Source organism: Engystomops pustulosus, chromosome 2 (genome assembly GCF_040894005.1).
Source record: "Engystomops pustulosus chromosome 2, aEngPut4.maternal, whole genome shotgun sequence".
Taxonomy (NCBI): domain Eukaryota; kingdom Metazoa; phylum Chordata; class Amphibia; order Anura; family Leptodactylidae; genus Engystomops; species Engystomops pustulosus.
The window spans coordinates 166,286,739-166,311,628 of NC_092412.1; the positions used below are offsets into that span (position 1 = coordinate 166,286,739).

General features: G+C 46.0%; 1 protein-coding gene across 5 annotated transcripts in view; it reads right to left on the reverse strand.

Annotated features, from left to right (window-relative positions):
• BRPF3 (bromodomain and PHD finger containing 3) overlaps window positions 1-24,890 on the reverse strand; it is a 288,586-nt gene that overhangs the window by 75,088 nt on the left and 188,608 nt on the right. For all 5 annotated transcript variants that reach the window (XM_072137236.1, XM_072137237.1, XM_072137235.1 and 2 more), the window contains one exon: window positions 9,207-9,283. In XM_072137236.1, the coding sequence (XP_071993337.1) occupies window positions 9,207-9,283 (77 nt within the window). The remainder of the gene's footprint in view (window positions 1-9,206; window positions 9,284-24,890) is intronic.

The window sequence follows — 24,890 nt, forward strand, 5'->3', positions numbered from 1 at the left end:
AAGCACAGGAGGTCGAATCCTGAAGTGTGACTGGAAGATTGTACAGGGAGGTGCAGAAAAAAAGATTGGTGTCCGATATTTCTGGGGTGGTGTGCACTACCTTATTCTGGGTGGATTTAATGTTGGTGATAAAAGATTGTCCGAGGGCTCTAGCGAACACTTGTTGTCGTATTCGTAGAATTTGCTACAACAAACCTGTAGCATCCCTCCATTAGCTTTCTCTATAGGCGCTTGACCTCTAACCTAGCTGCTTGCAGGTCACGCAGAATCTGGGTGGATAGGGCCTGTTTATGTTGCAGTTCCAAAGAGACGACCAGTTCCAGAGCCCCACCGTGTGCACTTTTTCTCGTTTAATGCGAGCGATGTGTTTAATACTGGCCTGTCGTATAGATCCCTTAAGGATCTCCCATTGTAGCAGTGCAGAGGAACGGTCCAGCAAGTGGTCAGAGCAGAAGTAAGCAACGGTGCGGGTGACCTCAGCAGTGCAAAGTGGATCTAGGAGCAGGGACTCATTGAGTCTCCACAACCATTCTTACCTATTAAGGAAGGGGAGTTTGAGTGAACAGTAGACTGGAGCGTGATCGGATAAGACAATGTTCCCTACAGAAGGATATAGTCCAGCTGTAGTCCTCGTCTGATGGGTGTTGTAATCTCTATGCGTCACAGAGTTGGAGGTGAAGTAGGGAACATTTAAGCTTCTTTAAGGTAGAAAAAGGTATACTCGATCTGCCTGTTATACTGTCCAGTATGGGGTCAAGAGTCAGGTTAAGGTCGTCCCCCAATATTAGTGAAGCTTTGACAAGAGGAGTGATATTGTCCATGAGTTGTGTGAGGAAGGGGACCTGATTTTGGTTGGGGGTGTATTTGTTAACAATGTCCATGTTAAGAAGGATATACCTGTCATTGGGGTCGGTGGTGCAGTCTACTATTGTGTCCGTGAGGAATTTGTGTAGGCCGATCACTACCCCACTATGACCCCAGTGTGACCGTGGGTTGTTGCCATAAAACCATGTGGTGTAGTGTTTGTGTTTAATTGTACAAGCGTGATTGGTTTTGAAATGGGTTTCTTGTAAGCATAGAATCTGGGTCCTGTGTTTATGGAAGTGGTGAAGTACCTGGTGAGTTCAGTCCCTGGGCGTTGAAAAAAGCTATCTTCAGTTCTGCCATGTGGAGAAAGTGGATGTATTGATGGAAGATCACTGTCGTCCTGCTGCCAAGGTGGAGTTATTGAAGGGTAGGAGGTGGGAGTAGGGAATGAGGGAAGGTTGGAAAGTGTAGAAGAACGAAGGGGAGGGGGGGGGGAGAAATGAATACAAATAAATAAGATAAACCAGCAGCACCTATAATCCAGGGGCCGCAGCTAGTGTGGACCGAGATACCTTAACCTACTGGGGGTGTATAACGGCATATTCGGTGACCCCAGCACATGACTGAGGTTTGAGGCAAGGCACCTGAAGGGAAAGGTAAGCCCGCTAACTTACTATGTAGGGTTGTTACCAACAGGCCAGGATAGGGCCAACACAGCTCCAATTACAGAGGGGTAGGTGGGTGGTTGAGTGAAGCGGGAGACACCTTCATCGAGGCTCCCTGGAAAAGGACTTGTTTCTGATTTCTCAATTTTAACAAGATCTGTTCTTTAAGGGAGTAAAAGTGGATATGACACACCACATCTTTCGGATTCTGTGCATTTGGATCTGGTGGAGGGCTCAATGAGCTCTGTCAATTTCTATGGGGGTGGTGGGAGGGTCTGCCCAAGATTCTGTTGAGGCCTTTGATACGTGGGTTGTTCCATCTGCTCCTGTTCTCTATATTGTCCATGTGCTGGGTCAGGGAAAGAGGATATCAACAATCCAGGGGTGTGAGTGACGTTTACAGGGGTTTCCAAGGTAGTGCAACCCGGGGGTAGAGTGGTTGTCCCTGCGGGGGTTAAAGTTATGGGGTCAGGAAAAGGGGGTGCCTGATCCCCTTGAACTAGGGGTAGTTTAGTGGGCGGAAGTGCCTTGTTGATGCCAGAGGTCAGAGGAGAATGGGCAGACTGGTTTGAGCTGATAAAAAGGCAACAGTGACTCAAATCGCCACCCGTTACAACCGAGGTAGGCAGAAGAGCATCTCTGAACGCACAGTACGTCGAACTTTGAGGCAGATGGGCTACAGCAGCAGAAGACCACACCGGGTGTCACTCCTTTCAGCTAAGAACAGGAAACTGAGGCTACAATTTGCACAAGCTCATCGAAATTGAACAGTAGAAGATTGGAAAAAACGTTGCCTGGTCTGATGAGTCTCGATTTCTGCTGCGACATTCGGATGGTAGGGTCAGAATTTGGCGTCAACAACATGAAATCCATCCTGCCTTGTATCAACGGTTCAGGCTGGTGGTGGTGGTGGGCCCCTTGGTACCAATTGAGCATCGTTGCAATGCCACAGCCTACCTGAGTATTGTTGCTGACCATGTTCATCCCTTTATGACCACAATGTACCCAACATCTGATGGCTACTTTCAACAGGATAATGCGCCATGTCATAAAGCTGGAATCATCTCAGACTGGTTTCTTGAACATGACAATGAGTTCACTGTACTCAAATGGCCTCCACAGTCACCAGATCTCAATCCAATAGAGCATCTTTGGGATGTGGTGGAACGGGAGATTCGCATCATGGATGTGCAGCTGACAAATCTGCGGCAACTGTGTGATGCCATCATGTCAATATGGACCAAAATCTCTGAGGAATGCTTCCAGCACCTTGTTGAATCTATGCCACGAAGAATTGAGGCAGTTCTGAAGGCAAAAGGGGGTCCAACCCGTTACTAGCATGGTGTACCTAATAAAGTGGCCGGTGAGTGTATATGGTATTGAAAATGATCTCAGAAACACCTGGGTCAGAACTGCAGCAGTACCGATATGAGACCTCTGATCAATGTGAGAATCCCGCTCTGCAATTTTTTTTATTTACCGCTCCACGCTCCTGCTTCTGGATCGCGCTTGCTGCAATGTCACATCTGGTTTCCGCCATTCCGGTGGAAGTCCTCACCAGGGGTTAGGCGGAATCCGGCTTGCACATTATGTACGCTGCCAAGGGCGCTACGGCTGCGTACAGAGCCAAAAATAGACCAATAGGAGGCAGGGGAAAGGGCCGGGACCCGATTGACACTTAACACTTTAACAACGTTGTTTATTTTCGCTTTCATGCTAAGGCCTTTTTTCGCAACAAGTTTTGGGCAACTGGACTTCAACATGACAAATAGGCATATTGGGGCTTGTTTTTGCAGTGCGAGTTGTGGTTTCCAATGAATTCATGTGTAGGACAATATTAAAAATCACCTAAACTGGGTTTTCTCCATTCAGGAAATGCAGCACAAGTTAAGCTGTGACAAAATTCTATCGTGGTCACCAGTCCTTATTTGTTATTTGTATATTTTGTTTTATTTTAAGATTTGTTTAATAAATATATAGTGGGCACTATTGCATTATGCATTACTCTGTTTCACATACTTTCATTTTATGCTATATTGATATCATAGATTGCTTTCCCTGAGTGGTAGCTTTTCACTGCAATTGTTATCATTTTTAAAATCTTTAAATCTTTTTGTGTATTAATATGCAAAATATTTCTTATTTAAAATGTGTATTATTAGTAAAATTCTGACAAATCAATAGATTAGCTTGTTGAGCCATCTTCAATATTGCTACTTTATATCTACAGAGTAAGGAGAGACTACTGTGTGCAGGAATATAATCCATACTGATGAGTAAAAGACATACTCGCTTATGGTAGAGAATTAAGAATACCAGTAAGATTTTTAAGATAAGGACGTCTCTATAAACCAGGGATCTCCAAGCCTGCGCAGTTCTCCTCAGTTATATATTATTATTCAACTGTTCACATTACTGCATTCTGTTCGGCCTCCATTCTTGTTGTATGTGACATATATTGGTGATATGTTGCCATCTGCAGGTCAGGATGTACATGCGCTCCCTCTGCTCATGTTGATAAAGTTTTTTCCAAGTGGGTGCGTTTTTGGAGCCCTGTTCTCTGGTTATTTTCTGTTACAGCCATTTTAGGTTATCTGTAACTGGGAACACAAGTTTTTAGGCTACTGAAGCATCAATTTCTGACCAGCAGCAAAAAGCTGTCAATAGCTACACCAGCAACAAGTGTCATCAACTACAGCAAAAGCAGCTACTACAGCATCAACAATTTCAGAGCTGACTGCAATACTTTATCAGTGACTTTCGAGCTCTGGTCTTGTCTGCTCCACATTCTGTTTACGAAGGTAGGAATGTTTCGCAGTCACTACCAATTAGCCAGTTACACCTTCATTCGCCTCGTGTGGGGACAGAATCAGTATTCCATTAGATTGGGCGTCCCCAATAATTTATTAGATAAGGCACCCCCCAGTAATACATTTACATTCAGTTGCCACCCCCCCCCCCCCCCTTGTAATAAATCAACACAGACTTGCGAACCCCCCTGGTAATACATCCACATACAGCTGCCAACCCCCCCCCCCAGTAATACAGCTCTATACAGCCTCTCCCTGTAATACACCCACATACAGCCGGCAACCCCCAGTAATACAGCTATATACAGCCACCTTCCCACAATAATAGATCGATCTATCTATATATATATATATATATATATATATATATATATATATATATATATATATAGCCACCTGTAATGTCTCCATGTGATAGCAGCAGGCAGAGATGAATTCCATCAGAAACTTCTTTTATTATCACATGTGCAGTCAGACATCCATCATTTCTTCTCCTAGTTCCCAGCAAACCACAATCCTTAACTTCCTGTCACATGTTCTCATTTCTAAAAGAGACATGTATGCTTGCTGTGTGTTACACCACCTCACCCCCAGTAATACATCTATATATAGCTGCCTCATCTATCAGTAATAAAGCTATATATCTACCTTGACCATTACTAGGCATGCAGTCCTAAGTAACATACACCTTAGCCCGCACCAGTCATGTAGTCCCATCTAACATACACCTCTGTCACCAACAGACATGCAGTCCTATGTAACATACACCTTAGTCCCCACCATACAGCCCCATGTAGCATACACCTAATTTCCCACCAGCCATGCAGTCCTATGTAACATACATATCTTTTTGCAGTTTAGCTCCCTTGACCTTACTTCAATTAGCATATCTTCCTTTCCTGTCAGGTCCCCTCACCTCCATACACATGTATACAGACATTAACTCTGTGAGTTCTCTCTCCTCCACGCATCAGGTGTTACAGCTACTCTAGCAACTCTATTGTCATATAGTAGCAGGGACCAGTCTGGGAGGTGTGTGGTAGCTGTTTTGTCACTGGGAGCGATACGCTACAGCATCATTGCTGTGCATCGCTCCAGCCAGAGACAGTCAGATCACAGCTGACTGCATGGGACTCAAGAGCCAGATAAACGGCCTATACAATTTTTTCTTTTTTTTTCTCCAAGTGACGACTGGACTTTTTAAAAACATTTTGCAAGCAAGGATGATCAATAAAACTTAATTAAAGATAACTTACAGCTGACTATTGTAGTGTGGGGCTAAAGTAAATTAGCCCCCCATCCAAAGAGGTCACAGTGGGTAGAAAGGTCCATCTGCAAGTCAGGTGTCCTTAAATTGGAGACCACCAGTAGTCAAAAAAGCGAGTTGAATAAAAAAGCAACAATTTGTTAATCCTTAGACATTCTTTTCAATATAAGTGTATAGGAGAGGAAGGAGGGGTCAATGCGTACACTGCAAGACCCCATGGCGGTTGGGCAATAAAGAAGTTGGTCTGTTCCACTGCACACGCTTTCACACATTGGATTACAGCCAGTGTCGGACTGGAGTACCTTGGGCCCACCAGAGAAAATCTTTTTTGGGGCCCACCTTTCATGTAAATAGAATGAATACTACAGAACCCAAGACACGTTGGGGCAGATTTATCAGAAGCATTCAACGTTAGACAGCGTAAACAGAGACAGACAGATTTATACTGCACCAGGTATCATCCAACCTCGCGATGTATAAATCTGGATGATAAATATGTTGTAGTATAAGTCTTATTAGTATAAATTTGCACTCTCTATTAGTTGGTTTAGATTACATCAAAAAATAAGCCTGATTTTTGGGCACTTTTGAAACTGTCAACTGCACTGCAAAGCTCAGTACACAAATACAGAACCAGAACCATACAAAATACAACATTTGTACATTGCCAACGACAACCTTGGTCATAACAACACAGGTGACATAGCTGTACTGCAAAGCCCCAGACAGGGAAGATCTGGTTACTTTATCCACCAAACTTTAGATGCGAGACAGACCTAAGAGCGAAATCTAGAGAGTGCTTAAAAAATGTCTATTGTGACTAAACAGTGACTATATAGTAGTCAGATACAAGGTATACACAGGGGCTCTGCAATACGATCATTCTCCATGAAATAACAATCCTAAGACACATTTTTCTCCAAATCCTGGATTGAATATTTCTCTGTATATGTATGCATAATGTGACAACTGAGTGTTCCCATTACTTGTGTTATAGACCTGTGCTCAATATATGCTCAAATACGACACATACTATTTGGCATTACTTAATGAGACTTTATGTAGTGCTACATAACTATAGAATGACAGCTGCTTCTCTCAAACTTGAAGGGAGCTCCAATGCTGTATACTGCGGCTGTAGCTCCATGTATGGCTGTGTACTGCGGCTGTAGCTCCATGTATGGCTGTGTACTGCGGCTGTAGCTCCATGTATGGCTGTGTACTGCGGCTGTAGCTCCATGTATGGCTGTGTACTGCGGCTGTAGCTCCATGTATGGCTGTGTACTGCGGCTGTAGCTCCATGTATGGCTGTGTACTGCGGCTGTAGCTCCATGTATGGCTGTGTACTGCGGCTGTAGCTCCATGTATGGCCGTGTACTGTGGCTGTAGCTCCATGTATGGCTGTGTACTGTGGTTGTAGCTCCATGTATGGCTGTGTACTGTGGTTGTAGCTCCATGTATGGCCGTGTACTGCGGCTGTAGCTCCATGTATGGCCGTGTACTGCAGCTGTAGCTCCATGTATGGCCGTGTACTGCGGCTGTAGCTCCATGTATGTCTGTGTACTGCAGCTGTAGTCCCATGTATGGCCGTGTACTGCGGCTGTAGCTCCATGTATGTCTGTGTACTGTGGCTGTAGTCCCATGTATGTCTGTGTACTGCGGCTGTAGCTCCATGTATGGCTGTGTACTGCGGCTGTAGCTCCATGTATGGCTGTGTACTGCGGCTGTAGCTCCATGTATGGCTGTGTACTGCGGCTGTAGCTCCATGTATGGCTGTGTACTGCAGCTGTAGCTCCATGTATGGCTGTGTACTGCAGCTGTAGCTCCATGTATGGCTGTGTACTGCGGCTGTAGCTCCATGTATGGCTGTGTACTGCGTCTGTAGCTCCATATATGGCTGTGTACTGCGGCTGTAGCTCCATGTATGGCTGTGTACTGCGGCTGTAGCTCCATGTATGGCTGTGTACTGCGGCTGTAGCTTCATGTATGGCTGTGTACTGCGGCTGTAGCTCCATGTATGGCTCTGTACTGCGGCTGTAGCTCCGTCTATGGCTGTGTACTGCGGCTGTATCTCCGTCTATGGCTGTGTACTGCGGCTGTATCTCCATGTATGGCTCGGTACTGAGGCTGTAGTTCCGTCTATGGCTGTGTACTGCGGCTGTATCTCCATGTATGGCTGGGTACTGCGGCTGTAGCTCCATGTATGGCTGGGTACTGCGGCTGTAGCTCCGTGTATGGCTGGGTACTGCGGCTGTAGCTCCGTGTATGGCTGGGTACTGCGGCTGTAGCTCCGTGTATGGCTGGGTACTGCGGCTGTAGCTCCATGTATGGCTGGGTACTGCGGCTGTAGCTCCATGTATGGCTGTGTACTGCGGCTGTAGCTTCATGTATGGCTGTGTACTGCGGCTGTAGCTCCATGTATGGCTCTGTACTGCGGCTGTAGCTCCGTCTATAGCTGTGTACTGCGGCTGTATCTCCATGTATGGCTGTGTACTGCGGCTGTATCTCCATGTATGGCTGTGTACTGCGGCTGTAGCTCTATGTATGGCTGTGTACTTTGGCTGTAGCTCCATGTATGGCTGTGTACTGCGGCTGTAGCTCCATAGCATCCATTACAGGGCCAAATCCATAGCATCTATTACAGGGCCAAATCCATAGCATCCATTACAAGGCCTCCCATCCCCCTCCCTCCATAGCATCCATTACAGGGTTCCCCATCCCCCTCCCTCCATAGCATCCATTACAGGGCCCCCCATCCCCCTCCCTCCATAGCATCCATTACAGGGCCCCCATCCCCCTCCCTCCATAGCATCCATTACAGGGCCCCCCATCCCCCACCGTCTATAGCATCCATTACAGGGGCCCCCCCATCCCCATCATCCATTACAGGGCCCCCCATCCCTCCCCCTCCCTCCATAGCATCCATTACAGGGCCCCCCATCCCCCTCCCTCCATAGCATTTATTACAGGGCCCCTCTCCCCTCTTTGCATCCATTACAGGGGCCCTCGCCTACTGCAGCTTACATTACAATGGCACTTACACTTAACTCCTCATCAATGGCTGCTGACTCCCGCTCCGATGGTCCCGCCTGCCTTCCTACGCGCTTCCCATCAGTTGTGCAGCGCGCACAACGATGCCGGCAGACGGCAGCGCGCACAATGACGCCGGCAGGCGGCAGCGCGCACAATGATGCCGGCAGCCGCCGCGCACAGTGAAGTCGCCCCACACAGTGACGCTGCCGCACACATGACGCTGGCAGTGCTCGCACTGATGCCGCCATAGCTGCGGACGAAAGCGTCAGCAGTACACTGTGACCTGGTGCTGGCGGAAACAGCTTCCGCCAGCACCTGATCACAGACACACTGTTTAAGTATGTAAGTGTCGGGACTCGGGGCCCACCAGAGGTTTCTCCGGTGCTCCGCCGGGCCAGTCCGACGCTGATTACAGCAGACCCACATGTCTCTTTTTCTAACTAAAACTAAAACTGACTGATTAGCTCACTGTGTGCAGGAGGGTGTGCAAAGGAGGAGATAGAATTATTTTGGCTTATTACTTGCCTTCTAACGGCAGAATTTATACTGCAGACCGTTGTGTTCCATTGCCACAATAGAAAAGTCTTATTATCTTATATTGCATTATACATTTAATTTACTTACCACGATTGTCATCACCATTGATAGTTTCATGCAGCGTTATGTGTGAAAGTGCTGGTTTTCCTAAGGGAATTAGTTTCCTGAAATGACAAAAAAAAAGTGTTTACTTACAAATAAGCAGGTCTCTAGATGTCCATATACATTGGTCTAAAGTTCCTTAAAAACAATTCAAACGAGAATAAATGCCTTCCCACTGATGCCCTTTTTTCATTTTGTGTTTCCATTTCTCCTTTCTCTTCTTAATCCTTAACTTTTTATTTTTCTGTGCACAGTGCTATATAAGGGGTTGTTTTTTGCGTAACAAATTGGACTTCAGATTGACAGGAGTTACTATTTTGTGCCGGAGAAAAATCCAAATGCGGTGAAATTCATGAAAAAACATTTAGGCTCACTTTTGTGAGCACTGTTTTTACGGCTTTCACTGTGCATACCAAAGCACCCCCCCCCCCTTTTACTATTTGGGTCAGTGCGATCACAGGGATAACACATTTATTATAAGATCTTATTTTTTAAGTATTTTTAAAAATGATAACCTTGTGTACAAAAAAAAAATTGTGTTGAGAGCTGAGGTTTTCATTGCTACTATTTTGGGGGCTCTACAACCTTTTGATAATTTTTAACTCTATATGCAAATTGCATAAATGGAAAAAAAAGGTGTAAATTTGGACAATTGAGAGCTATTTTACATCACCGCTGTGAATGGCCTATCAATATTTTGATAAATCAGGAAATGCTTATAATTTTTTCTTTATTTTTATCAGCTGCAGGGAAAGGGGGAAACCTTTTTAATCAACAAGAATTTAAAGATATATGTCTGACTTATTTGATCAAAAGTTTTATGGAGAATAGGTCCTTGAGATAGGAGGTCAGGATGATCCGACAGGTTCCAATATTCTGTCTCAGAGAGTCTGAGAAGAGGGGGAAACAAATACCTTTTGGTGTCCCAAAAAGTAGTTATCAAAACGACTGAAGAATTTGATCAAAGAATCATCCGTAGCGTCTTTGGGATGATCGCTTTAACCCCTTAATAACCAGGTCCTTTTGCATTTCTGCACATATATAAGGCAGCATTATTTTCTCCTTCAAACTTTGCTTTTATCAAAAAATTCGCCCTTTGCTGCAAATACACCATTGGTGAGGTAATCTGTAAAAATGTAATGCCATGTTTCCACACCCCTCCCACAAGTTGGATTGACTTGATGGACACATTTTGCGTACCATAGCATACCCAGGGTTGCCCCAGGGAGAGAAATCCTTTACCTGCAGCCTCTCCCACCTTTCTTGTGAATTCACCTGTCGGATACCTGCCAGGCGTGGAGGAGGCCTGTTCCTCCAGTACCCAAGCACTATGACCAGACGAGCGTTAGGCCGCGCTCAGCCACCCACTCAGGTACCTAAGGGATCCAGCTTCCCCCAAGCCCAAGCTAGGCCCCGGTGGGGGATGTTGCATATGCACTTACCTGTCTTGCTAATATGTATCTCCATCTACCCAATGCTTCCGGGACTGTAGTGCCCTGGGCAATAAGGCCCATTTCTGGCGGCATTGTTCCAGACATTTTTTTTTTTTTTTGCCCTAGTGACAATTGGAGTTTCAAAATTTTTTGCTGTAATGGGACCAAGGGTTATCACTAAAACTTAATTACAGACACCTTACAACAGATCATTGCAGTCTACGACTAAAGTAAGGCATTCAGAGAGCTTCACCAAAGGTCACAGTGGGCCACTTGTATCTAGGAGTCATCGGGTGCCCTTAAATAGGGGACTGCCTGTAATGTCACAAAAGACCATTATTTTGTTCTTCATAAAAATGAAAAGGTTGAAGACTCTGCTTTACAAAATAATTTAGAACATGCATTTTGAGTGTTTATTTTTATAAAAAAAAATATACTGTTAACATATGCAGTTTGTTCAAAAACATTTCAATTATACTTGAATAGTTGATGACTGGAAAATGACAATGACTGCAATTCATATGGGTAATTTTGGAAAATAAGAGAAAATATTATTTGCATAATTTGGAACACAGTGTATATACACTCACCGGCCACTTTATTAGGTACACCTGTCCAACTGCTCGTTAACACTTAATTTCTAATCAGCCAATCACATGGCGGCAACTCAGTGCATTTAGGCATGTAGACATGGTCAAGACAATCTCCTGCAGTTCAAACCGAGCATCAGTATGGGGAAGAAAGGTGATTTGAGGGCCTTTGAACGTGGCATGGTTGTTGGTTCCAGAAGGGCTGGTCTGAGTATTTCAGAAACTGCTGATCTACTGGGATTTTCATGCACAACCATCTCTAGGGTTTACAGAGAATGGTCCGAAAAAGAAAAACATCCAGTGAGCGGTAGTCCTGTGGGCGGAAATGCCTTGTTGATGCCACAGGTCAGAGGAGAATGGGCAGACTGGTTCGAGCTGATAGAAAGGCAACAGTGACTCAAATCGCCACCCGTTACAACCAAGGTAGGCAGGAGAGCATCTCTGAATGCACAGTACGTCGAACTTTGAGGCAGATGGGCTACAGCAGCAGAAGACCACAAGGGGTGCCACTCCTTTCAGCTAAGAACAGGAAACTGAGGCTACAATTTGCACAAGCTAATCGAAATTGGACAGTAGAAGATTGGAAAAACGTTGCCTGGTCTGATGAGTCTCGATTTCTGCTGCGACATTCGGATGGTAGGGTCAGAATTTGGCGTCAACAACATGAAAGCATGGATCCATCCTCCCTTGTATCAACGATTCAGGCTGGTGGTGGTGGTGTCATGGTGTGGGGAATATTTTCTTGGCACTCTTTGGGCCCCTTGGTACCCATTGAGTATCATTGCAACACCACAGCCTACCTGAGTATTGTTGCTGACCATGTCCATCCCTTTATGACCACAATGTACCCAATATCAGATGGCTACTTTCAGCAGGATAATGCACCATGTCATAAAGCTGGAATCATCTCAGACTGGTTTCTTGAACATGACAATGAGTTCACTGTACTCAAATGGCCTCCACAGTCACCAGATCTCAATCCAATAGAGCATCTTGGGGATGTGGTGGAACGGGAGATTCGCATCATGGATGTGCAGCCGACTAATCCGCGGCAACTGTGTGATGTCATCATGTCAATATGTGCCAAAATCTCTGAGGAGATTCCAGCACCTTGTTGAATCTATGCCACGAAGAATTGAGGCAGTTCTGAAGGCAAAAGGGGGTCCAACCCGTTACTAGCATGGTGTACCTAATAAAGTGGCCAGTGAGTGTACATCTATATATGTCGCCGCTGATGAGGTCATAATCTGCACCGACGGGCAGAGCGTATTAGACGCGACCTCTGTCTGCCATTACATGCAGAGAAAAGAAGTAAGATGAGCCAGTGAGTAGCATGGAGGATCGGGAGCGCCGGAAGGTGAGTATGCAAGTTTATTTTTTATATGCCGAAGGGCTGCAGAGAGCATTTCATCAGTAGAGGGGGGAGCCTGGCTGCATGGGGTATTTCACAAAGGTGGGGGGGGCTGTCTAAATGGGGCATTTCATCAGTAGGGGGGGTGACTGGCTGCATCAGGCATTTCATTACTGGAGGGGATGTGATCAATGCATTTCCCACCCTAGGCTTATACTCGCGTCGATAAGTTTTCCCAGTTATTTGTGGCAAAATTAGGGACCTTGCACATATACACTCACCGGCCACTTTATTAGGTACACCATGCTAGTAACGGGTTGGACCCCCTTTTGCCTTCAGAACTGCCTCAATTCTTCGTAGGCTGTGGCGTTGCAACGATGCTCAATTGGTACCAAGGGGCCCAAAGAGTGCCAAGAAAATATTCCCCACACCATGACACAACCACCACCAGCATGAAGCGTTGATACAAGGCAGGATGGATCCATGCTTTCATGTTGTTGATGCCAAATTCTGACCCTACCATCCGAATGTCGCAGCAGAAATCGAGACTCATCCGACCAGGCAACTTTTTTCCAATCTTCTACTGTCCAATTTCGATGAGCTTGTGCAAATTGTAGCCTCAGTTTCCTGTTCTTAGCTGAAAGGAGTGGCACCCGGTGTGGTCTTCTGCTGCTGTAGCCCATCTGCCTCAAAGTTCAACGTACTGTGCGTTCAGAGATGCTCTTCTGCCTACCTTGGTTGTAACAGGTGGCGATTTGAGTCACTGTTGCCTTTCTATCAGCTCGAACCAGTCTGCCCATTCTCCTCTGACCTGTGGCATCAACAAGGCATTTCCGCCCACAGGACTGCCGCTCACTGGATGTTTTTTCTTTTTCGGACCATTCTCTGTGAACCCTAGAGATGGTTGTGCGTGAAAATCCCAGTAGATCAGCAGTTTCTGAAATACCCAGACCAGCCCTTCTGGCACCAACAAGCATGCCACGTTCAAAGGCACTCAAATCACCTTTCTTCCCCATACTGATGCTCGGTTGGAACTGCAGGAGATTGTCGTGACCATGTCTACATGCCTAAATGTGATTGGCTGATTAGAAATTAAGTGTTAACGAGCAGTTGGACAGGTGTACCTAATAAAATAGCCGGTGAGTGTATATGTATAATATCGATATTATATCTAAGAACCAAGTGGACAGCGAGTTTTAATTCATAAAAAAATACTTTTAATACATTAAAAAAATGTAAAAAACAAAAATGAATTAATTAAAAGTTACTTTCTTTGGGGGAATAGGAATTATTGCAATAATAGGAAAGGGAGGAACGGCAGGAAAGGCATAGAGTAAGCCTTGGAGCCAATCTTCTGATAAAACATTGAAAATGGCAGTTGAATCTTTTCATTGAAATGAAAAAGAGGAAGTTACCTTTCAGGTAAAAGTAGTATGAGCCTTAGCCCATAATACTGCTGGGAATGTGGAGGTCATCGCTCCCAGCATTCTCTTTAGAGAAGAAATCATCCAATAGATTGATGTCTGCAGAGAAGACGTCTTTGGAGAATCTAAAATGATACCCTAGAACACTTGTGTCTTGAAGGCTGTAGGTCTGATTTTGTGCTGTTTATCCTCCAGCCCAGTTTTCACCCCTTAAGGGTGCAGGGTTTTTTTGCTCATTTCTCGCTCTCCACCTTCAAAAATCCATAACTTTTTCATTTTTCCGTGTACAGACCTGCGTGAGGGGCTTATTTTGTTCGTAACAAATTTTACTTTCCCGTGATGTTATTTATTATTCCATGCCATATACTGGGAAGCAGGAAAAAAAATTCAAAATGTGCAAAATTTTTTAAAAAATGCACGTGTATAAATTTCTGGTGGGCTCAATTTTTTACAACTTTCACTCTGCGCTACAAATAACACATTTACTTTATTCTTTGGTTCGGTGTGATTGCGGTAATACCAAATTTATATAGGTTTTTGGTACATTTTCAAAGTAATTGAGTTATTTACTGCATAAGAGGATGATGTAATCCCTAGACCCCTCAAAGAATTTATCTGAGGTTGTGGTGAGCATTTTAACTCCCAAAATGCTTGCCAAAATTGAATGCAAAGTAAATGGTGCAGAGTAAAAATTGCGTTTTTATCGTAAAAATGTCATTTTAGTGCCTAATAAATTGTGCCCAACCCAACCCAAGCCCAATTTAGACAAACACCCCCAAAATCATTCTGCGAGTTATCCCGAGTATGGAAATATCACACATGTGCCAATAATTGACAGGCTGGGCACACGGCAGGGCTGAGAAGGGAAGGAGTGAAATTTAGATTTTTAAGCTCTGTTTTAACACGTTTGGATTTGGAGTGCCATGTCATGTTGGCAGGTACCAGTGCAATAAAAACCCACGAGAAATTATACCATTTTGGAAACTAGACGGCTCACTGAATTCATCTAGGGTTGAGGAGAGAGTTTTAACCCCCAAAATGCCGGTCAAAATTGAATGCAAAGTAAAGGGTGTATAGTGAAAAATTGCGTTTTTATCGCAAAAATGTCCCAAGTACGGCAATATCACCCATGTGTGGCAATAGTCTACAGGCTGGGGACACGGCAGGGCTGAGAAGGGACAAGCAAAATTTAGCTTTTGGAACAAATTTTCAATAGACTGATGTTGGGGTGCCCCTGAGGTAGCAGTGCAATAGAAACCCTCGAGTAGTGACCCCAATTTTGGAAAGGGCACACCTCAAAGAATTGATATAGGGTTGTATGAGCATTTTAACCCCTGAAATGCTGGCCCAAATGTAATACAAAGTGAATGGGTCAGTGTAAAAATTGCATTGTTTTCTCATAAGTGCCATTGTAGTGACAAATGAAAAAAACAGTCCAACTCATGCCACTGTGGATAAGCACCCCAAAAATCTTTCTGCGGGTTATTACGGGTATGGCCCTTAGGGACCAGTACAGTAGAAACCCCTAAAAACTGACCCTATTTAGAAACTAAACCCCTCCATGAATAAATCTAGGGGTGTAGTGAACATTTTAACCCCACAGGTGGACCCCAAGGATGATGCATAATGGATAGAGCATAGTACAAAATATTCATTATGTCATCTTGTGCCCAGCTCCTGCCACGGGAGACAAACACCCCAAAGATCATGATGCAGGTTCTCTCGGGTACGGCAGAGCTCAGCAAGGAAGGTGCGGCATGATGTATAAGCTGTGTGCATCAGGGTACAATTATACATCCAGGGACGTGTGATATATCCTAAAACACTCTTTCATACATAACACTGGTTTGTCGGGGCAGGTGTCACTTTGGTAGGTAGTTTGTTTTTTTATGCCCCTTTTTGAGCACACCCTGCATCTCTTCTGTGTCCTTCCCTTCCTGGCTGTTTGGGGAGCTTTTCCTGGTAAGCATTGCCCTGGTACAATCTGTGTGGCCTCGCTTCCAGACATACTAGCACTCCCCTCTTCCTGCTCTCTAAAAATCAACTTCTTGACTACCACCTCTTGAAATTCCAGGAAAGTTCCCCTCTGGCCGGCACATCGATGCAGCACGTAAGCATTATACAATGCTATCTGCATGATGTGCACGGCCAGCTTTTTGTACCACACCCTCGACTTCCCTGATAGCGGGCTTTTTGACGAGACCCATAAGAAATACTATGCCCCAATACTTCTCATCTCTGCTGCACTAACAGGGGTCCACCTGTGGGGTTGTGCATAAAAAGTGGGACACCATCAGACCAATTAGGTACTCGCTAGCAGAAGTCCCGGGCACTCCAGCTGAAGTCCCGGGCACTCCAGCAGAAGTTCCTGGCACTCCAGCAGAAGTCCCTGGCACTCCAGCAGAAGTCCCGGGCACTCCAGCAGAAGTCCCGGGCACCACTACTACGTAAGGGCCTTCTCGGGGGTTCCTCAGAGCCGCTTTGTGAGGACGAGGTAGACAAATAAAATTGACACTCGTCCCCACTAGCAGACTTTGTATCAGAGGCCATATAATTATAGACCTCCAAATCTGTATAAGTCTTCTGGGACATGATTGGGGGGATAGTATACAACCAAACACTACACCTTCTCCACTACACCACACACGCTTTCTCCACCACTAAACGCCTTCTCCACCACTAAACGCCTTCTCCACACGATTCGCACTTAAAAGTGCGGTTTGGGGGGAAAGGGAATACAGATGATGGGGGTGATAGTACAGGGAAGTGGGATTACACTGGGAGGGGATGGAGGATGGGTGTAGTGATTTTTGTCACACGCTCTACAGGACAGATCCTAAGACACTCTGCTCTCCAACACTACCAAACGCAGAATGGCGGCGTTGGAGAGCATGGATGCTCTTGGATCTGCCCTCCACAGTCGCTGATAACACGGGCCAATCGCAGCGATCGACTTCACAGTACCAATCAGATCGGTCCTGTGATGTCAGAGGGGGACGTCACCTCACGATCCCTGCATACTCCGAGGTATGGCATCCCATCTCGCAACGGGATGACGTCATTTAACCCCGGAGCCGCCAGCCCGCAGCCTCCGATCGCAGCGATCGACATCACAGGACCGCGGAACGGCAAGGGGTTAAGAAGCTGGAAGGAATGCAAGTTGATCCCAACCATTAACTGGCCAGTTAAGACATAGAGGCCCTCTACTCCTCGATCCCGCATAGACAGGGGATCGAGGCAGTACGTTTCTTTCTACAAGCAAGGGGGACTCAATATTACCAACCAACCTTTTTGAATATGTCCTCAGCCATAACTACTTCCTATTCGGAGACACCTTCTTCCACCAAAGCCGAGGTACAGCGATGAGAACACCTTGTGCCCCCACCTACGCAAAACTGTACCTCGGGTGGTGGGAGGATAGGGTGGTCTTTGGGGAGGATATGATGGAATGGACACAACATGTCCCACTATGGCTGAGGTACATAGATGATGTCCTGCTGATCTGGACATCAACCCCCGAAAACTTTGAGGGATTTGTGACAGCATTGATACACAATGACCTGGGTCTACACTTTACGTAGGAAATCCAGGTTCATAACATAGCCTTCTTAGACCTGGAAATTAAAAAGACCAAAGAAGGACAGACACTACTGTTTATAGGAACAATCTGATTAAATGGGATAGCTGTCATCCATATTCCCTTAAGAAGAGGATTCCGAAAGGGCAATTCCTTCGCATGAGCAGGAACTGTAGTGGTATCAGGGAGTTCAGGAAAAAGTCAGAAGAACTGACACAGCTCTTTAGAAGACAAGGATTTCCAGCTAAAATCCTAGAAGAGTCATATCAGGCAGCGTATCAGACAGACAGAACCTCAAGGCAATAGAAATCACTGAACAAACAACACAGATTATTGGCACCAATGACAATAAAATAGGGAGATTGTGGCATTATTAACAACTTTTGGGAAGTTCTAAAGCTTGACAAGGAGCTAGCCCATATGATCCCCCCCGAAACAGCTATAAGCTACAGAAAGGGAAGAAATCTAAAGGACCTATTGTTCCACGGCTATTTAACACCACCTTAACCTAGTGGAACATGACTGGAACGGAGACCAAAGGGGACTTTCCATTGTGGGCATTGCTCTGCATGCAAATGGATCACCCCATGCAAACAAATAACCAGCCCATCACCAGGGAATAGTTAAGGGACTTCATCAACTGTTCCTCTGTAGGAGTTGTATATCTTGCCACATGCACATGCCCAGCTAACCATTTTGGGAAAATTTTCCGACAGTTTAAGAAAAGAATCCATGAACACATGCTAGATAATAAAGATAACAAAGATACCCCTATAGCCAGGCATAGGTGGCTACGTTATCAGGGGAGTCAAAAAGCCATATCCTTCAGAGGTATTGAAGAAGTCAGAGCTTCAGCCAGAAGAGGAGACTGCGATAGGATGATCCTTAGGAAAGAAGCTCAATGGACCTTTAGGATTGATTCCGTGAAGCCATACGGGATCAATGATTTTATATCCTATGCAAGCTTTATTGAATAGGCTTGAGTATTTGAGGAACTATCCCATGGTTTCATACACACTCAGGTCAATATATATCCTATGTTAGTTCCATTGTTTGAGTTCCAATATAAGAGAATCTATTCTTCAGCTTTATGTTAGTCAACTATCATCCCACTAGCCCTCCTCTGGATGATTCCCCAATATTAATCTATTAGCCAGGGGACATAGTGTCTCCCTATCAGTAGCATCGGTTACTTTTGCTACAAGTCAAGATACTCAATTAACACACAAGAAATAACTAATATCTGATACACCTCTCAAAAGCCAGCATAATATCACAAATCATAGTTACTCAATAGTCAGTAGACCTACAAAAAAAAGCACTGGAATTCCAGAATTAAATCTTTATTGCAAAATCGAATAATGCCCTTGATCCTCATCCAGATATGATGTCATACTAGCTGGGACAATCAGGCATATCACATATAGGCAAGGACACATTGTTGGAGGTCCGGTGACAGCGCTCCGGTCCCCTATATTGACAAAGTCTGGACTGGGCAGCGAGGTAGCAGAGGCAGAGGTAGCAGAGGCAATCGTCGGCGCGGCAAAGCTGCTCGCACGGATGGTGCCTTTGTCCACCGCATGTCACAAGGCAGGCTGTCTTACTGGTGGTTACCGGGTAGGCGCAACACTGTACTTGTCGGTACCTGTAAAGTGAGAATAGCGATCGCGTCACCAAAAGGGGAGGAGTCCGGATTGCTTTGGACTTCCCTCGGTGCCCTGTGCCAAATTTTAAAGACCCCTAATGATTTAATTGCAAAAAAGAAACCCGTCGGGTCCTAGGGTCATAGAATAGTGAGGCAGCAGCAGTTATTTTAGCTACAGCTAGCTCAGACAGAATAAGTACAACTCAGTCATCTAGAGAGTAGTGTGAGACAAACGGAGGGTAAAAATCAGCCCGTCAGACTGGAATGATTACAGGATCTGAAGCTCTGATCTGTAGCACACTGTTAGCTAAAAGCAGTACTCAGCCCATATAGAAGCTAACCGCTTAGAATTAGATGAGCTGAAGTATCGATCTGCAGCATTCTGACAGCTACAATATTGCAACAAAAAGATTGCAAATCGTAGCAATTATACTGCCCCACTAAGCAGTGAGGATGTGAGCAAAATCATAACCACATCCTTCACTGGCGTCACTTTATATGTACTCTGTTGCCATCTGTTACATCCTTTATGTAGTGCAATAGCAATACCTATGCACTCATGAATGACAACGGAGTAACAAAGTAACTTTTATGATGTGCACTCATAGCTCTGTTTAAGAATTTTATATAAGAGAAATAAAAGTTACGTTTTAATTTCTTGACACAATACCTCCACCTACAGTGAATTTGAATTAATCAAAGGAGTTATTATTAGAAACATACCGCAAATCAATTCAGTGAATAAAAAATGTTTAGTCATGACTTGACCTCCATTTGTAATTACAAGCTTGGTGTCTAATGTGTTTATCTAGGCAGCCAGCCTGACCCAGCTTCCCCAAGGTTCTGAATGTTATTTGTTTTTTCAACAAAACCGCTCAGCTCAGGGATTGACCAAGATATGATCCTGCATCAGTGTAGCTACAGAATTTTTTTTTTTTTGCTTCATAATTAGAGATGAGCGAACATGCTCGTCCGAGCTTGATGCTCGGTCGAGCATTAGGGTACTCGAAACTGCTCGTTGCTCGGACGAATACTTCGCCCGCTCGAGAAAATGGCAGCTCCCGCCGTTTTGCTTTTTGGCGGCCAGAAACAGAGCCAATCACAAGCCAGGAGACTCTGCACTCCACCCAGCATGACGTGGTACCCTTACACGTCGATAGCAGTGGTTGGCTGGCCAGATCAGGTGACCCTGGGATAGACTAGCCGCTGCCCGCGCTGCTCGGATCATTCTGTGTCTGGATGCCGCTAGGGAGAGAGCTGCTGCTGGTCAGGGAAAGCGTTAGGGTGTTCTATTAGCTTACTGTTAGGCAGGAGTGATTCTCAAAGAACCCAACAGCCCTTCTTAGGGCTACAATAACGTTCTACTTTTTTTATTTTAATTTGCATCTAGTACCATTTTGTGAGGAATTAGCAGGGGGACTTGCTACCGTTGTGTTTAGCTCTTAGTGGCACACATATCCATAGCAAAGACCGAAGTGGGAAAATTTAGTAGGGGTTGGATTTCAATTAGGCACTAACTCAGTGTCATCTCATCTGACAGTAGTGTGCTTTGATACTTGGCTAGAAAATAGCCATAGGAGAATACAAAGAGCTTACTTACGCATACAGTAGCGTTCTATATATTTGATTTCTGGTTGATCTGCTGGTGGCTGTACTTTCTGCAGTGCATGTACTAGCCAATTCTGAGCAATTTGTAGTGAGACTTGCGACCGCTGTGTTCTGCGCTTAGTGACGCACATATCCATAGCAAAGACCGAAGTGGGAAAATTTAGTAGGGGTTGGATTTCAATTAGGCACTAACTCAGTGTCATCTCATCTGACAGTAGTGTGCTTTGATACTTGGCTAGAAAATAGCCATAGGAGAATACAAAGAGCTTACTTACGCATACAGTAGCGTTCTATATATTTGATTTCTGGTTGATCTGCTGGTGGCTGTACTTTCTGCAGTGCATGTACTAGCCAATTCTGAGCAATTTGTAGTGAGACTTGCGACCGCTGTGTTCTGCGCTTAGTGACGCACATATCCATAGCAAAGACCGAAGTGGGAAAATTTAGTAGGGGTTGGATTTCAATTAGGCACTAACTCAGTGTCATCTCATCTGACAGTAGTGTGCTTTGATACTTGGCTAGAAAATAGCCATAGGAGAATACAAAGAGCTTACTTACGCATACAGTAGCGTTCTATATATTTGATTTCTGGTTGATCTGCTGGTGGCTGTACTTTCTGCAGTGCATGTACTAGCCAATTCTGAGCAATTTGTAGTGAGACTTGCGACCGCTGTGTTCTGCGCTTAGTGACGCACATATCCATAGCAAAGACCGAAGTGGGAAAATTTAGTAGGGGTTGGATTTCAATTAGGCACTAACTCAGTGTCATCTCATCTGACAGTAGTGTGCTTTGATACTTGGCTAGAAAATAGCCATAGGAGAATACAAAGAGCTTACTTACGCATACAGTAGCGTTCTATATATTTGATTTCTGGTTGATCTGCTGGTGGCTGTACTTTCTGCAGTGCATGTACTAGCCAATTCTGAGCAATTTGTAGTGAGACTTGCGACCGCTGTGTTCTGCGCTTAGTGACGCACATATCCATAGCAAAGACCGAAGTGGGAAAATTTAGTAGGGGTTGGATTTCAATTAGGCACTAACTCAGTGTCATCTCATCTGACAGTAGTGTGCTTTGATACTTGGCTAGAAAATAGCCATAGGAGAATACAAAGAGCTTACTTACGCATACAGTAGCGTTCTATATATTTGATTTCTGGTTGATCTGCTGGTGGCTGTACTTTCTGCAGTGCATGTACTAGCCAATTCTGAGCAATTTGTAGTGAGACTTGCGACCGCTGTGTTCTGCGCTTAGTGACGCACATATCCATAGCAAAGACCGAAGTGGGAAAATTTAGTAGGGGTTGGATTTCAATTAGGCACTAACTCAGTGTCATCTCATCTGACAGTAGTGTGCTTTGATACTTGGCTAGAAAATAGCCATAGGAGAATACAAAGAGCTTACTTACGCATACAGTAGCGTTCTATATATTTGATTTCTGGTTGATCTGCTGGTGGCTGTACTTTCTGCAGTGCATGTACTAGCCAATTCTGAGCAATTTGTAGTGAGACTTGCGACCGCTGTGTTCTGCGCTTAGTGACGCACATATCCATAGCAAAGACCGAAGTGGGAAAATTTAGTAGGGGTTGGATTTCAATTAGGCACTAACTCAGTGTCATCTCATCTGGCATAGTAGTGTGCTTTGATACTTGGCTAGAAAATAGCCATAGCAATAGGATAGCATTGTTTGGTTTTAAAAACTCAAAAAAAAACAAAAAACACAAAAAAAAAAAAAACACACAAAAAAAAACAAAAAAAAGTAAAAAAAAAAATAAAGTTATAACTCTCATTTTAAAAATGTTTAACCCGAGGGCTAGGGGTAGAGGACGAGGGCGGGGACGTGGGCGTCCAACTACTGCAGGGGTCAGAGGCCGTGGTCCTGGGCGGGGTGAGACACCACCTGCTGATGAGGGAGCAGGGGAACGCCGCAGAGCTACACTCCCTAGGTTCATGTCTGAAGTTACTGGGACTCGTGGTAGAGCACTGTTGAGGCCAGAACAGTGCGAACAGGTGATGTCGTGGATTGCTGACAATGCTTCGAGCAATTTGTCCACCACCAGTCAGTCTTCCACGCAGTCCACCCATGTCACCGAAATCGCCACTCCTCCAGCTCCTGCACCTCAGCCTCCTCCCCCCCAGTCTGCCCCCTCCCAGGAAAATTTGGCATTTGAACCGGCATACTCTGAGGAACTGTTTTCTGGACCCTTCCCACAGTCACAAACCACTTGTCCGGTTGCTGCTGAGCAATTTTCCGATGCCCAGGTTTTCCAACAGTCACAGTCTGTGGGTGATGATGACCTTCTTGACGTAGTGGAAGTGTGTAAAGAGGTGTCCGACGATGAGGAGACACGGTTGTCAGACAGTGGGGAAGTTGTTGTCAGGGCAGGAAGTCCGAGGGGGGAGCAGACTGAGGGATCGGAGGATGATGAGGTGACAGACCCAAGCTGGGTTGAGAGGCCGGGTGAACACAGTGCTTCTGAGACGGAGGAGAGTCCTCGACCAGAACAGGTTGGAAGAGGCAGTGGTGGGGCCAGACGGAGAGGCAGGGCCAGAGCTGGTGCATCAGCGCCAAATGTGTCAACTAGTGAAGCTCCCGTGGCGAGGGCTCCTGCGGCGAGGGCTAGATCTTCAGAAGTCTGGAGGTTCTTTAAGGAAACACCGGATGACCGACGGACTGTGGTGTGCAACATTTGCCAAACCAGGCTCAGCAGGGGTTCCACCAGTACTAGCTTAACTACCACCAGTATGCGCAGGCATATGAATGCTAAACACCCCACTCAGTGGCAACAAGCCCGTTCACCTCCGGCCGTGCACACCACTGCTCCTTCCCCTGTGTCAGCTGCTAGTCAGCCCCCTGCCCAGGACCCTGCCACAAAAACCCCATCGTCGCCTCCACGATCCTCCACAGCATCCACCAGCGTTCAGCTCTCCATACCCCAGACGCTGGAGCGGAAACGCAAATATAGTGCAACCCACCCGCACGCCCAAGCCCTTAATGTGCACATCTCCAGATTGCTTAGCCTGGAGATGCTGCCCTATAGGCTAGTAGAGACCGAGGCCTTTCGCAACCTCATGGCGGCGGCCGCCCCTCGGTATTCGGTCCCCAGCCGCCACTACTTTTCCCGATGTGCCGTCCCAGCCCTGCACCAGCACGTGTCAGACAACATCATCCGTGCCCTGACCAACGCCGTTTCTGACAAGGTCCACCTGACCACGGACACGTGGACGAGTGCTGCCGGGCAGGGCCACTATATATCGCTGACGGCACATTGGGTTAACTTGGTGGAGGCTGGGACCGAGTCTGACACTGGGGCTGCTCATATACTGCCGACGCCGAGGATTGCGGGGCCTACCTCGGTCCAGGTGTTTCAGGCCTACTATGCCTCCTCCTCCTCCCACCCCTCCTCCACCTCCTCCTCCGAACTACCATCCGTGGGCACGGCGCCATCAGTCGGTAGCTCTAGGCACAGCAGCAGTGCCGTCGCTAAGCGACAGCAGGCGGTGCTCAAACTGCTGAGCCTAGGCGACAAAAGGCACACCGCCCAAGAGCTATTACAGGGCATCACGGCGCAGACTGATCTGTGGCTGGCACCGCTGAACCTCAAGCCGGGAATGGTTGTGTGTGACAACGGCCGTAACCTGGTGGCGGCTCTGCAACTCGGCAGACTGACACATGTGCCATGCCTGGCCCATGTGTTAAATCTGATAGTTCAGCGTTTCCTCAAGACATACCCCAATCTGTCTGATTTGCTCACGAAGGTGCGCCGCATCTGTGCGCATTTCAGGAAGTCCAGCCCAGATGCTGCCACTCTCAGGGTAGCGCAGCGCCGCCTCCAACTGCCCGCTCACCGACTGTTGTGCGACGTGCCCACGAGGTGGAATTCAACACTGACCATGTTATCCAGAGTTTACCAGCAGCGCAGAGCGATTGTAGACTGCCAGATGTCAACTTCCACCAGAACTGGTAGTCAGGTCAGTCAGCTTCCTCAAGTCTACAATGAGGAGTGGACGTGGATGTCTGATATCTGTCAGGTGCTGAGTA